General features: G+C 45.4%; 1 protein-coding gene and 1 long non-coding RNA gene across 2 annotated transcripts; one reads left to right on the top strand and one right to left on the bottom strand.

Moving 5' to 3' along the window:
- The first annotated feature begins 2628 nt into the window (after positions 1 to 2628).
- ARL6IP1 (ARL6 interacting reticulophagy regulator 1) lies at positions 2629 to 13093 on the top strand. The gene is made up of 6 exons (XM_084773022.1): positions 2629 to 2766; positions 4690 to 4823; positions 5230 to 5349; positions 9866 to 9983; positions 10748 to 10832; positions 11573 to 13093. The coding sequence occupies exons 1-6, from the start codon at positions 2731 to 2733 to the stop codon at positions 11689 to 11691; spliced, it is 612 nt and encodes a 203-aa protein (XP_084629148.1). The 5' UTR covers positions 2629 to 2730; the 3' UTR covers positions 11692 to 13093.
- LOC311592521 lies at positions 5737 to 9859 on the bottom strand. Its single transcript, XR_014777435.1, has 2 exons — positions 8078 to 9859; positions 5737 to 6228 (listed from the first exon to the last, which is right to left on the bottom strand). It is a non-coding gene; the product is annotated as an uncharacterized lncRNA (long non-coding RNA).
- Positions 13094 to 15254: the final 2161 nt, after the last annotated feature.

The raw sequence follows: 15254 nt of genomic DNA, 5'->3' as shown, positions 1-15254 counted from the left end.
CACTAGTCACTGAGACTATCTTCAGTTCACTGGATAGGATAGGAAGATCCCTCCTAAGAAGTGCTAGCGAGCATCACAACGCTTTACAAAGATTCGAGAGGAGGCAGTTCACTGTTGACTGTACTTTGCCTGCTTTTGGACCTGGATAAACAACCTCACTATTTTACAAAAAGCAAACTGAGTTTGGGTTCAAAAAGGCAACATGTAGAGAAACCTTGAGAATTGGGGCTCACTAGGAACTTCTAGTGCTAATGTTAAAAATTCAAAATCAGCTGGATAGTCAAAGATGGTAAAGCATTGGATATAGTTGTGAAACAAATTTCATTTTTCCAAAACAGGCTGATTAACAGTGGTTGTTTTCCCTTTTCCTGAAAGTTTGTTTCAGCTCCTGTTTAAGATTATTGTGTTGCTTGTTTTTCCAGTTACAAGTCCCTTATGTTTCCACCTGGAATGTCCGGGGGGGGGGGGGGGGGCAATGACATCACATTTCATGGTTTTTTCTTTTAACCTTTAAGAGCAAGTTGAGTTGAACTGAATCTCCCTTGTCCTAGTAACATTGTACAAATAGTGGCTTTTTTTTTTAAGTTGTAATGCCTCTTGGTGGATATAATTTTGTGCTTGTATTTAAGATTAAAAGTTAAATAAATCACACCAGCTTTCTAAAAATGTCCATAATGCATCTTTTGGAAAACAATACATGCCTACTTTGCATTAACATGGTAAACATGGTAAAGATTGTATGAAATACCTGTTTTTCAAAAATAAAGGTTCAAGTCTTAAAAGATAAAGGTCTGAATTTATTGAAGTAGACCTTAGAAAGTTTGTTTGGGAATACAGATAGAGTTTTGTGGCTTTTCCCCCCTTATTATCTCTCCAAATTAAGAAGTTTAATTATCCAAAATTATTTTACTCCTTTTTGAGCAGCAGTGAAAATTTCTACCTCAGTAGGGTAAGTTTTTAGATAAGAATCAATACCTTGAGGCTGGAGAGATGGCTTAGCGTTTGGGACCACTCCAGAGGTCATGAGTTCAGTTCCCAGCAAATCATATGGTAGCTCACAACCATCTGTAATGAAATCTGATTCCCTCTTCTGGTGTGTATGAAAACAGAGAGCTCATACACATAAAATAAGATTCAATGGCTTTAGTCCCAGGGAAGGCAAAGATAGCTGGATCTCTGATACAGAGCAAGTTTCAAGAAGATTTGTGTTAAGGGCTTTGTTATCTGGCATGTTTCAGAAAGTGTCACTTTGTGGTACAGAAAGTACAGAAGAAGAGTAGCCATTTTTAATCCTGAGCCATATGCGAGATTAGTGAGAGCTGGATTCAGACCTGGGTCTGGAAACAGTCAACAAGTTTTGAGAAACTGCCTTTGGGCTTCCTTGTTCTGTATCAGCCTCAGTAGCTGGCGTTTGGACTAAACTCGGAAGCTTTCTGAAGTAATAGCCAAGTCCCAAGGTAGAAACGACAGATTTTAAAAACCGATTATCTGCCCTCTTAGGGAAGTGGGTGCTCCTTGGCTACCTGCAAGATGGGCCCCTAGCTGCTCAGCATGGGTCGTTTTGTCCTCAATAATGAGGAGGTGAAGGAGTGTAAGGTTTCTGTATCAACCGAGTCATAACCCCACTCCACCCCACCCCCACCAACACACTATTCCTCGAAGTAGCACTTTACCCGAGCTTCCTTCCAAGTCAAAACTATGTTGTTTGTACGTCTCACAAGGTCTATGACATATTGTATGCCCCTTTCATAGAACCACCAAGGTCCAGGAAGGACCAGGTACATTTAGGAGCACTTTAATTACGTTTAAAGAACCTGGTAATTACTTAAAGATCAAAATGTTTTTAAAAATGTTTAATCAAGGCCGGGCCTGGTGGCGCACGCCTTTAATCTGAAGAGGCAGAGGCAGGCGGCTCGCTTCTTAGTTCGAGGCCAGCCTGTTCTACAAAGCGAGTCCAGGGCAGCCAAGGCTAACACAGAGAGACCCTGTCTCGAAATCCAAAAAGATAAAAAAAAATTTTTTTTAATCAAAAGTAGTTGAAGCCAATATTTAACATGGCTTCTCCACACACCCATTAATCAGACGGAAGGGCTCCATCAGCTGAATTACCCATCCATTCCTGCATCTGACGCACTCCTCTAGCTACCCGAAGTGCCCACAGATTTATCACAATCAAAGTGAGGCGCTCCACAAACGATCCCCCCAAAGACCGGTTACAAATGAAGCCCTTTAAGAGCCCCGTGCGTCCTCCCTGTTCTAACAAGGCCTTGCAATGCTGCTAGCGAGAGGCAGCAGCACCGGGCACAGGCGTCGCTCGCTCTCCCTCGGCGTCCGCAGCCTCCCAGTCGCCTTAGCAGGCGGCCCCGGTCACGGCGAGCGAGCAGCGACGGCGACGACCGTTGAACCGCTTCCCTGCCGCTCCGCCTCCAGGGGGCCACACCCCTGTCCTCTGACTGGCCGAGTCCTTCCGCCCTGGGCAGCTTTGCTCTCTCTTTTGACCTGGATTTCAAGTCATGCGCTAGCCGTCGGTTGGCCTGGCTTCCCAGAAGCCGGTGTGCGATCTAACCAATGAGGAGCGAGCTTCGCAAGGGCTGTCGGGAAAGGCAGCCAACCTATATAAGCAGCTTGCGGGGCGTTCCCCTGCGCTCGGGTCGCCGTGCTGGTGTCCGGGAGCAGTGCCGCAGCTTCTTCTTTTATTTCCTGCTCGTTTGAGACCGCGCGTCCGGAACGATGGCGGAGGGGGATAACCGCAGCAGCAACCTGCTGGTGAGTTTCGGTCGTCAGCCTGTCCTCAGCGCTTCCGGCTGAGCCTCCTGGCCTCGCTGGACTCCAGGGGAGCAGCCAGGCCTGATCCTGCGGCTCCCTGCCCATCTCTACGGTGACGGTCCCCGCTGCCGATCCCTCCCCCGCCAGCGTCCCCCGGGGAGGCGTGCACGACAAGGCTTGGGCCGCGCGTGAGGAAGTGTGAGAAGGGGACCGTGGCAAGAAGGAACCTGGGTGGCAGGTTGGGGCACTCGGCCGCCTGGGGCCTTGTCTCTGCGCTCCCTGCTCAGGCGGGAGACCTGCTCCGCCCTCTTTGATCTTAATCCGATGTTCGGTTAGATTGTTGTCTGCGTGGTTCTCCCCCCACCCCCACCCCCACCCCCAAGACTTTGGCAAGGGTGCTGGGTCAAAGGGCTGCTAGGGAGAAGTAGTTTATCGCTGACAGAATTTGTTGGAGCTGGCTGCGAGTTCACCGCAGGAAGCTGAAAATGGGTTCAGCGGAGAGGACAGTGGGCACTTGTTTTGGAACTGGCAAAGGGCTCACAGGACTCCACGCAACTTTAAAATGGTTAGCACGGATTTGAAGGGTCTGTATGAGGAGGGATTAGTGGAGGACACGTTTGCTTCTTTGCAGGCTTTTGTTTTTGAGGCCAAGCTGGCCCTGCACTATGTATCCAGGTTAGCCTTGCTTTTGTCATTCGCCTGCCATGCACCTTCGAGTGCAGGGATTACAGTTGTGCATCGCCAGGCCCTGCTAGTCTTACAAATTTTACTGCATCACCTAGGCAAGAACGAGAGATTCTTTTATTTTCCCTATTGTCATTCGCCAGAGAAAGGCAGGCCATATCAGAAATGAAAAGAGCAACCAGCTTTTACAGGACGGTCTTGATTGTGAAAGATTGTCACTTTGGATTAGTGTTTAGAGGTGCTTGCCCTGTATCCTTAAATTCCCCCCTACAGCCTAAAGTAGAGATTGTAAAATTACATTTTCCAGTTTTAAAGAGCATTAATTGAAGTATAGCTTGTGAAATGTTTAGGATTTCTAGTATGAGGTGATATCAGAAGTGCTTAGTCACAGATTTCATCTTTATTAACATTAGCTGAGATTCTTCTATCCGTTTGCATATTTCTTTGTGAAGAGTTTATACTGTCACTGGGCTGTTCGTGTTTGTGGTTCCGGGAGGGGAATCCAGGGCCCTGCTGTGTTTTAACTTTCTTCCTTTACCAAAGTCCCTGGAGGCTCTAGGCCACAATAGCTCATTGTAAAGGTGTGCTTTTGACTAATTGTCAAATATTCGGAGAAATTTGAAGTTTAACTGAAATTCAGTCATTCATGCTGAGGAACCATTATGGAGGACTTTAGGGGCCTCACATTACTTAGTTTGAATAGTTTTTTTAATTCCACAATGACTGCCAACACTGAAATAAGTCCATTATACAAAGAGCTATTTTGGAGATTATATGTACTTACTTTTAGGGGAAAGGTTCTGATGGATTTAGAAGGGCTTAAATCAATAAAATGACCAATCAGCAGACCAATGCTAACCACCTGAAATGAACAAACATAGTGTGTCCAATTTAGTAGTATTCTGCGCCCTGCCTCACGGCTGGGGTGAATTGGGGGATGTTAGTGAACCATAGTAAGCTCACTTTCATGAATATTGACATATTTATCCCCACATCGTGACACTTGGGGAGTATTATGTTACATCATGGACATATGGCCCAGTGCTAAGGTGACATTAAAGCTAGGTTCTCTCCTGCCCACAGTTTCTCATGTTTGGTGCCAGCATTGCAATTTTTCATGACTCAGATTGCTTAGGATAACAGTGTTGTGTGTTTGATGCTGTAGAAGGATTTTACTCTCTGAGCCACCAAAGCGTAGAGATTGGCAAAGTAACAGCCTTAACTGTTGGTCACGTGTAGGCCGTGGAGACTGCAGGCCTGGAAGAGCAGCTGCAAGGCTGGGGAGAAGTGATGCTCATGGCTGACAAAGTCCTTCGCTGGGAAAGAGCCTGGTTCCCACCTGCCATCATGGGCGTGGTTTCCCTGCTGTTCCTGTAAGTGGGGATTCTATTGCTGAGTGCTCAGTCTGTCCACAGTATAGGGAGGCTTTGTAGTACATAATCCAGAAGGAATGCTGTTCTTTCAAGAGCTTGCCCACTTGCTAGAATTTGTAGTTCTTATGTAAAGTTGTAACCTGATACAGTTGAGTAAATCCCAGACACACACTTTTGTGTTTCCACACGCTTCTTTATATCCTAATAAATACTGGGGACCCCGGAGTTTTGACTGTTGCTGTTTACATTAACTGGTACAGCTGTGACAACATCATACCACTTGTGAGGAAATTAGAAGGAAGCAGCACTGTCTTTGAGAAGCTGTGGGCTAGTGAGTAAACATCTTTGCCTAGGAACAGTGACCTCTGTGGTTTTCTAACCTCGGTTAATTTTCTGTCTTTAATAGGATTATCTACTATCTCGATCCATCTGTGCTATCCGGTGTTTCCTGTTTTGTCATGGTTCTGTGCCTGGCTGACTACCTTGTTCCCGTTCTAGCACCAAGGATCTTTGGCTCTAATAAATGGTAGGTGGCTGTGTATGATTAGTGTCCTGTGATTGAATGAAGACTGTTTTCTACCTATCAGGTGCCTGCTGAAAGTTAGTCATTGCTCTTTTTTTTTTTTTTTTTTTTTTTTTTTTTTTTTTTTTTTTTTTGAGACAGGGTTTCTCTGTGTAGCCTTTGGCTGTCCTGGACTCGCTTTGTAGACCAGGCTGGCCTCGAACTCACAGCGATCCGCCTGCCTCTGCCTCTGCCTCCCAAGTGCTGGGATTAAAGGTAGTCATTGCTCTTATGTGAAGAATTTCTTACCTGATTTCAAATGCCAATCAAGAATTGTCAGTACTTATCCCTGTAGTTCAGTTTGGCCAAAAATTTGCTTTTTTTGTTGTTTATTTAGTGTTACTTCTGCACTTAAAGTAAGGGTATTTTTTAAGTGGTTTTTTTTTTTTTCAATGTGTAGGCTTTTTAAAAAAGATTTGTTGGGCTGGGCATGGGTGGCGCACACCTTTAATCCCAGCACTCGGGAAGCAGAGGGATTGCTGTGAGTTCGAGGCCAGCCTGGTCTACTAAGTGAGTGTAGGAAAGCAAAGGCTACACAGAGAAACCCTGTCTCCAGAGAAGAAAAAAAAGAAAGGTTTATTTATTTTATGCATATGAATGCTTTACTTTATGCCTGCATGCCAGAAGAGGGCACCAGATCCCATTATAGATGGTTGTGATCCACCATGTGGTTGCTGGGAATTGAACTCAGGACCTCTAGAAGAGCAGCCAGTGAGTGTTCTTTAACTGCTGAGCCATATTTCCAGCCCCTAAAGGTGATGTTTTAAATAAGAATTATAGAACCTTTTTTTTTTTAAACTTACTGATTCCCTGTGAGTTTGACATCATGTGCCCCAGCCTCTCCTATCTCCCTGTCCACCTGTAGTCTCCCCTCACCTTTGCAACCCCCCCCAAAAAACAGACAAACAAACAAAAATAATCAAATAAAAAGCACACACTGAAACAAGCAAACAAAAACCCTAAAGCATATAAAACATCTCACAGTGTAAGCTGTAGTATGTCACTTTTTTTAACCGTAACATGTATGTAGTAGAGGTCAGACTTTGCAAAGTTAGTTCTCATTTACCATGTTAGGTCTTGGGGATTGGATTCAAGTCAAGAGGCTTTGCCACATGTACCTTTGCCTGCTGAGGCCCCTCAATGGACCTTGGACTCAGTCGGTTTAAATGTGTCTCTTTGATGTGTGTAAGTCAGTCCTTGCTTGTGAGTGTGTACATGTGAGGACAGCCTCATGCCAGGGGCAGTGGCAGGTTCTCTTGTTAAATGCATTACATTATACAGTCACCAACTTTCCCCGAACACAACAGTGTTAGGCCATCACGGCAACTTAAAAGCTGGTTAAAGGACGCTCCAGGTGTCAGTTCTTACCCTCCATTGTGTACACCTTTAATCCCAGTATTTGGGAGGCAGAGGCAGCCAGATATCTGAGTTCAAGGCCAGTTTGGTCTACAGATCAAGTTCCAGGACAGCTTGGGCTATACAGAGAAAACCTGTCTTGAAAAAAACAAAAACAACCCTCTACGTGTGCATGTCATTAGGCTTTTAAGCTCACTCTTTTGTGCTGTGTGTGTTGTAGCACACCTCTAATCCCAATGTCTGGGTGACAGACGTTGTGAGATTAAGGCCAGAGTGGGCTACATACACAAAACAGGCTCTGGGCCTGTCTTGGCTGCACAGACAGATGCTGTCACAGCCATACCCAGTGCTCTTCTACACATCCCCAGAACAAACCAAGAGGATGTTGTGTTTAAGGCTGAGTGAGATGGTGTGTTGAGGCATGCAGGAGTCGTTGACCACGTGCATTCTGGGTAGATGCTACTGTTGGGTACATATGAGCTGTTGATTCCATTTTTACCTAAGATTATAGTTAAAGTGGCTAAGGATTACTTTAAGTATTGAACTTCCTGTGGAGTGTTCTCAACCATGAGCCAGGAGCTGGAGGTAGAGCTCAGGACTTGGAATGCTCGCCCAGAACACATGGTGCCCTGAGTTCTGTTCCAGCCGGGGGAACGCAGGAACATACAGACGGAGCAGAAGCAAACGTGGGAATAGATTTTCTCTATCAGCTGACATTTTCAATTGATTACTGTTCTGCTTGTACTCAAATGATGGCAAGTTACATAATCTGTAAAAATGACAGCATTTCATGTGTACCTTCTGGATCTTTAAGAACAAAAACAGAATCACCTGGGCGTGCTGGTGCACACCTGTAATGCCAGCACTGGGAGGCAGAGGCATCAGATATCTGTGAGTTCAAGGCCAGCCACAAAGTGAGTTCAGGACAGTCAAGACTGTGACACAGAGAAATCTATCTCAAAAAACTACCCCCCCCCAAAATCACATAATTGCAGGGAGTTAGGTTAAAATGTAGTTTTTTTCGTTTTTGTTTTTGTTTTCTCGAGACAGGGTTTCTCTGAGTAGCCCTGACTGTGAACTGTAGTTTAAATAAGCATATTTCTTTAAAGAATGATGAATCAGAGTTAGGATTTGTTACTTAAACTGCTTTTCCCTTGCCATGAAGAGTTAATACTGTTGGGCCTGACACTAGCCAGACAGTAGTCCACTAACTCAGTCCTGGAGGACCGTCTTCAGAGCTAAAGACGTAGTTCGTGTGAATAGCATGAATCATGTTTTGGTTATCCGGGATGATGCTATGGGAAAGAAGGAAGGAACACTGTAGCCACAGCCTCACCTTGACCATGGACAGCGTAGACCATCTGAGAAATCCACCCACTGTTGCTGCCCTTTGCCAGACTAACACCGGAAGGCAAGGGCAGCATGGTCCTCTTTAGTACTGGAACCAGTGCCACAAAGATTAGAAATGGGGGCTGGAGAGATGGCTTAGAGGTTAAGAACACTGTCCATTCTTCCAGAGGTCCTGAGTTCAATTCCCAGCAACCACATGGTGGCTCACAACCATCTATAATGTGATCTGATGCCCTCTTCTGGCTTGCAGGTGTACATGCAGGCAGAGCACACATATATAAAATAAATAAATATTTTTTTAAAAATAGAAATGAGAAAAATAAGGTATGGTTTTTGGTTTGTTTTTTTTTTTTTAAGAGAGGCCTACTAGTTTTTTTTAACTGTTGTTTTCTCTGGTGCTTGCATTCTCTCACTGGGACTGAGTTCATAAGGAATTTTGATTGGGCTCTTATTTTTTAAAGTACGCGCGCGCGTGTGTGTGTGTGTGTCTCCTTTCACTGTGTGCACGTGTGTGCGTGTGTCTCCATCATGCGTGTCTCCCTTCACCATGTGCACATGTGCCATGTGGAAGTCGGGAGGAGGGGGAGCTTTACAGAGTGTAGCAGTTTCTCTCCTTCCATGTGGTTGTGGGCATTGAACTCGGGTTGCCAGGCAGCAAACAGCCTTCTGAGTCTCCTGCTGACCTGGTATAGAAATTACTCTCCTCCAGACACGCAGTGCAGCTGCTTGCAGCACTGAGAGGCAGGCGGGTGGCTGTGAGTTTGAGCCCAGCCTGGGCTACAAAGTGAGTCCAGGACAGCCAAGGCTACACAGAGAAACCCTGTTTCAAAAAACAAGAAAGAAAGAAAGACAGACAGACAGACCAAATTTGTACCATGGACACAAGCCCATGGAAGACGTCACTCTGTTACTATAGTTAATGCACTGTGGCTTTAGCACTGCACCATTATTAATCTATCAGAAGTATGCACACAGAGGCTGCTGAGGTGGGTCAGCTGCTAAAGGTGCATGCCACAACAACTTGATCACTTGTGTTTGAAACGTGGGGCCCACATGGTGGAAGGAGAGCCAGACCCCCTCAGGTTGTCCTCTGACCTCCACACGTGTCCCATGTCATGCATTACATACCTATACATATACTCACACGTAAATAAAATGTAAAGAAGAATATGTACTCAGGCGCATACTGACCTAGTCTACAGAGCAGGTTCCAGGACAGCCAAGGCTACATGTAGAGAGACAAACAAAAAGTACACAGGCATGCCTTATGTAACATACATTTCTGTTCGGTGAAGGGTGTCACTTAGGGTACCAGCTCCTTTTTAGAAGACCTGAGTTTGATCCCCAGTACTCACACCTGTCCAGTTCCAGGGACTCTAACGCCCGCTTATCTTCTTCAGATACCAGGCACTGCATGCAGGAGGTGCATAGACAGAGATAGACACACAAAGTAAAAGTAACACAATTTTTAAAAATTGCAACCACTTTTTTACCTACATCGGATAATGGTGACCATTTGTTTAATTTTGCTATTCCTGCCACATTTGGGGCACCCACCTGTCTTCTCCGTGCTTGTGAGGTAGAGGCAAGAGGGTCAGGAGTCTTACAGCACATTGTGGCCCATGCCTGTAATCTTAGTACGTTACAGTGCTGAGGCAGAAGGGTCACAAGTTCAGGGCTAGCCAGAAAGTGATTCTGTCTCAGGAAAATCAAAAGAGTAAATAAACTGTACTATAGCCATTTTCTTATAACAAAAAGAAAATCTCTTTTCTAGGACCACTGAACAACAGCAAAGATTTCATGAAATCTGCAGTAATCTAGTAAAAACTCGACGCAGAGCTGTGGGCTGGTGGAAACGCCTCTTTTCGCTAAAGGAAGAAAAGCCTAAAATGGTATATATACATATGCATATATTTATTTTTACTTAAATGTGAAGCAAAATAATGAGTTCCTTGTGATTTCAGTCTAGTCACAGCATTTTTTGAGGTTGGTTGTTTTGGGGGGATTTTTTTTTGAGAGAGGGTTTCTCTGTGTAACAACGTGGCTGTCCTGGACTCTTAGACCAGGCTGGCCTGGAACTCAGAGAGATCTGCATGCCTCTGCCACCACACCTGGCTAGTGACAGCATTTTTAGGAATAAAATTCAATATGTAACTACCCTTTGGTTTAATGCTTCCTTATATTCATGAATGTTATATGTGGTGGACTAAAGCATTGAACCACTGAAAGGTAAAATTTATATTTTGCATATAAACTTTTTTTTATTCTAGTAGAGATAATTCTTTTTTCTTTTCTCCTGCTGAAGTAAAAGATACATTAAAAAAAAACATGTTCTTGTGTCTTTGATTTGGTGGGAAGTTGCAACTGGAAAGGTAGCCTGGTTTATACCTTAAAGCATTTGTTTATATAGACACAGTAATTCTAAGAGGAAATGTATCCACATTCTATAAAAGAAAAGTAATTAAAATGGTATTATCTTTCCATCCTTTAAAAGGAAACTGTAAGCTCACAGGGAGGCTGTGTGTGTAGTACAGAGAGGTGCTTTGGGCTCTGTCAAGTGAGGAGGAGGCCTCTGTGTGTAGAGTGCTGATGCTTCAGGGTCGCCCGCGTTACTCTGTCACTCAGAGCTGACAAGTTGTTGGTTTTTCGTTGCCAGTACTTCATGACCATGATTGTTTCTCTTGCTGCGGTTGCTTGGGTGGGACAGCAAGTCCACAACCTGCTTCTCACCTACCTGATTGGTAAGTCTTTGAGGAAACAACACACATGCATCTTAGCAGGGAAGTGTAGCTGTGGTGTAGTCAGTAAACAGAGTCTTCACGGGGCCTGTGAAGGTGTGGCAAGGTGAGGACTGAAAGCTCCAGCCCCACTTGGTAGAGTGCTGAGTGTACCAAGCCCTGCGTTTGATGCTCAGTACTTGATAAAACTATAATTCAGTACTCGGGACCTAGATTCACAAGGCGCACACGTTCAAGGTCATCCTCAGCTATGTGCTACACACCATGTTCAAAACCAGCCTGGGCTACATGAGATCCTGTCTCTAGCGAAAGGACTCAAGTCAGGGCCAGCATGTGAGCACTGGGAATTGAACCAAGCAAGTGCTGGCCCACAGCTGCCTATCACACCAGTCTCCTCGAATCTTTGCAGGCACTGGACACACACCTAGACACATATATACAGTTAGGCAAAACACTTGTATGCACATAAAATAAAATTTTTAACGGGGCGGGGGGGCTGGGGGGGGAGACTGGTCCTTGTTTTTAGATTATTAAAGCCTTGTAGGAGGAAGTGAAGAGTAGTATGACAGGCAGCTCAGTGGTCTGACACCCAGCCAGGGGAAGGCTCCCAGCTGGAGTCTGTGGGGCGGAGTCCTGACGGAGCAGTGGGTTTCATGCTGCTTCCTCCAGATCTGCCTGCTTTCATCTGTGATAACCTCAGTGTTAAATGCTGTCTCCTCATCTTCCTTTTTTTTTTTTTAAAGTGATCTTCGTGCTGTTGCTTCCCGGACTGAACCAGCATGGAGTCATTTTGAAGTACATTGCAATGGCCAAAAGGGAGATAAACAAGCTTCTCAAGCAAAAAGAAAAGAAAACCGAGTAGTGTGGCTGCGGTGGAGCGCGCCCCACGCCCGGACAGCTGTCCAGTGCTGTCTGGACACTAAATGTTACAGTGGCTCTTTGCTTCCCTCACTCTGCCCTTGTTAATAGAGATTCACACAGGCCAGGTTTCCTGCTCTGTAGTGCCAGGTGTAGCTGGGTGCAGTCCCATCAGTATGACTTGTTTTATTGAATTTTTATGTTTGACAACTTCCTTTAAAATACTAAAGTGGTGAACGTTATTGTTTTGTACAGTGAGCTATGACTTTGGACAGTTGTTGATGTTTGCTTAGCTGTATTCAAGGCTGTAGTCTGTGGCTACAGGCAGCTGGTTCTACTGTCTGCTTAACAAACTACCTGTCTATGTGAGTTCAGAGATCAGTTTACCACTCCTGATGAAGGGACCACTTAAGATTCATTCCAGATCTTCCACTGTGGGAGAATACCCATGGAATAGGACAAGACCAATCCCACACCCTAGTGTGCATTCCTCTCTCATGAAGCATCGCAGTTTCAGGAAGCTTTGCCCGGCTGTTCACATGAGGAGTCTGACAGGCTTAGACTGACCTCTCATCCCCTTTGCACTGCTTCAGGTTAATCCTTAACAGCTTTTGAACAACAAGCTTCCAGAAGCTTGTATCTGGGAGTTTTAGCACTGTCTTTGTTCCAAATTTTCAGCTGACTTAAACATTTGTGACTTTACTCCAGAGCCAGCCAGGGGTAAAGTCTCCTTTGTTCACTCAGTAGAAAACTAGATCCTCTATTAAGTGTTAAGACCAGGAAAAAAGCCTTTAAAAACAAGCCTGGAAATTCTCTTTGTTTTTGTAGTACTGGCTGCATTTCGGTCACTCTAGGTTTGCGCTTGGGAGACAGTGTCTACACTGGTGTTTTGACTTTTCCCTTGACAATTCTCAGAAAATTGCAGGGCTGCAGCTGGGAACAGGCTGCTGATGGTGGCTGGTGTGTAGCGGTTGCAGCTCCGGAAGCTTACTGTGATCACATGCCCTCTGGTAGGTAGACTAGAGCAGTTGAACTCTGCAGGACTGAGCCTTGTGAGGGCCGGAACAGGCATGGGAACAAGTCCTCATCCCAGGGACTAGCTGTCACCTAGTCTGTGGGTCCATGGCACTGATGCTGTGAAGCCGAGTCTTGTGTCGGTGCTGCCTCTGTCCTCAGCACTGTCAGCGGTGGCTCCTGTTGTAGTAGCGTGTGTTTGTTTGATGGTTCATTGGCATCCACCTTAATTTTACATGTTTTCTTGTAAATAAGCCTGCCTTTCTACCTGGAAATTTCTTTCTGTGTGTGAATAATACATGTTCTACCAATTAACTACTTTGGCAGTTTTAATTATTTCTTCTACTTTGTTTTTGTGTAAAAGGGGAAAAATTAAAAAACGTTGGAACCTCTTTGTCTCCCTTTCTTTGTTAACTGTTCAGGGTTACCAGTCTGATTATTGACCGCCCACTTGTCATTACAGCGCTCTGAGGGGCTCTTTACGAAACACCTAGGCACCATGCTAGTTGAAAAGGGAAGCACTGAAGAGAAGGGTACCCCAATATATGAGAGGAGGGACCAGTAGAGACTCAAAAGAGCATTCGCTTCTCCCAACACAGGTGGTTGGTAATGATGAATAGATGACTTTTGTCTGCCTTTCAAAATTAGGCTTCAAGCTGGGCTTGGAGGCGCATGCCTTTTAATCCCAGCACTCGGGAGGTTAGAGGCAGGTGGATCACTGTGAGTTGGAGGCCAGCCTGGTTTACAAAGCAAGTCTAGGACAGCCAGGGATACACACACAGAAACCCTGTCTCAAAAAAAACCCGAAGAATTTAAAAATAAAATTAGACTTCAAGTTGGGATCTCATTAGGAACAGAATTCCTTTAAGCATATATGGATCCTTATTTGAAGGTTCAAGCCAAGGTTATCTGATGCTTTGAAATTGTTGGCTTAGCTGGGCATGGTGGCGCCCGCCTTTAATCCCAGCACTCGGGAGGCAGAGGCAGGTGGATTGCTGTGAGTTCAAGGCCAGCTTGGTCTATAAAGTGAGTTCAGGATAGCCAAGGCTGCACAGAGAAACCCTGTCTCAAAACAACAACAACAAAAATTGTTGGCTTGTAATATCTTGAGCCCAGCTGTGACTACATGGGAAGACTTTGTTCAGGAGATGTAAAATCCTAAAAAAAAAAAAAAACCACACTGGCCCTTAACCATGCACCTGTTTGTAATTGCTCAGGTCAGCCGTACATGGCCTGAAACTATAGCCATCCCATCCTCTGCTACCTCTGGCCATTGCCAAGGCCCTTTTCAAGACTGCTCTGAGTGCCCTCCTGAGGTCCATCATTCTAAGGCTCACACAGAGACATTTGGAATCAACTGGGCCAAGAAGGAAAGAACGAGTCCTGGTGGGTTCCCCGTACCCTGTAGGATGTGGGGTTTTTGGTGGGTTTAGACTGCTTCCTGTAAAGCTCAGCCTGGCTTTGGACTCCTGATCCTCATGCCTTCACCTCTCACGTGGTAGGATTACAATCCTGTGTCACTTCACCCTGCCTACCTTTTGAAAGGGTTTAAAGGTGTAGTTAAATGCCAGCAAGTTGCCAGGTGTGGTGACACACACCTTTAATCCCAGCACTCGGGAGGCAGAGGCAGGCAGATCTCTGAGTTCAAGGCCATCCTGGTCCACAAAGTGAGTCCAGGACAGCCAGGGATACACACACAGAAATCGTGTCTTGAAAAAACCAAAAAACAAACAGCCAGCAACTCATCTTTTACCGGTTCTGGTTTGCCTTTAACAAGTCACAAATATGAGTCAGTTTTTTTTTTTTTTAAAGATTTATTTATTATGCATATAGCCTGCACCCGCAGGCCAGAAGAGGGCACCAGATCTCATTGTAGATGGTTGTGGGCCACCATGTGGTTGCTGAGAATTGAACTCAGGTTCTCTGGAAGAGCAGATAGTGCTCTTAACCTCTAAGCCATCTCTCCAGTCCCAGTGAGTCAGTTTCTACAGGGTTCTTTGTTCCAGCCCAGCCATCCTGAGTTTCTTAGCGATTTCTACACAATTACCCCCTCATCTAGGAGGTCCTCACCAGTGTAGAGCTATCTAGATGCTGTGGCACACCAAGGACACACAGCAGGACCCTGTGGGACTAGGTAGCCAATTCCCCACCATGAAACCTACTAGTATCTTGGTCAAGTTGACTAGCACCCCTCCCCACCCCTGCTTTGCTTTGAATTCCTGAAGTTTTGACGTTGGGCCCATGTTTCTCAACTGTGAAATGGAGACATCGCAGCTCTCAGTATTTAAGTTTATGTAAGTATTCCTCTAGGAAAGCTGTAGCAACTGCCCAGGTAACCCACATCCCCCACCCAGCACTCCATCTTGCCACCTGTCTGTTGATTAACCAACTGGCTACACTGGGGAGTTCCGAAGGACTGGAGCTGCTGGCTTTGCTGCTTGACTCCCAGTACCTGGTGCAAGAGTTGGCACGGGCTAGGTACTCAGAGGTCAGATAGAGGCGGAGGACTGCAGCATACAGAGAAGGAGTACACTCATGTCTCTCCTGTGGAAA

Source organism: Acomys minous (assembly GCF_964271855.1).
Source record: "Acomys minous genome assembly, chromosome: 2".
Taxonomy (NCBI): Eukaryota; Metazoa; Chordata; class Mammalia; order Rodentia; family Muridae; genus Acomys; species Acomys minous.
Note: the sequence above shows the minus strand (reverse complement) of the source record. Positions and strands in the feature narration are given on the sequence as shown.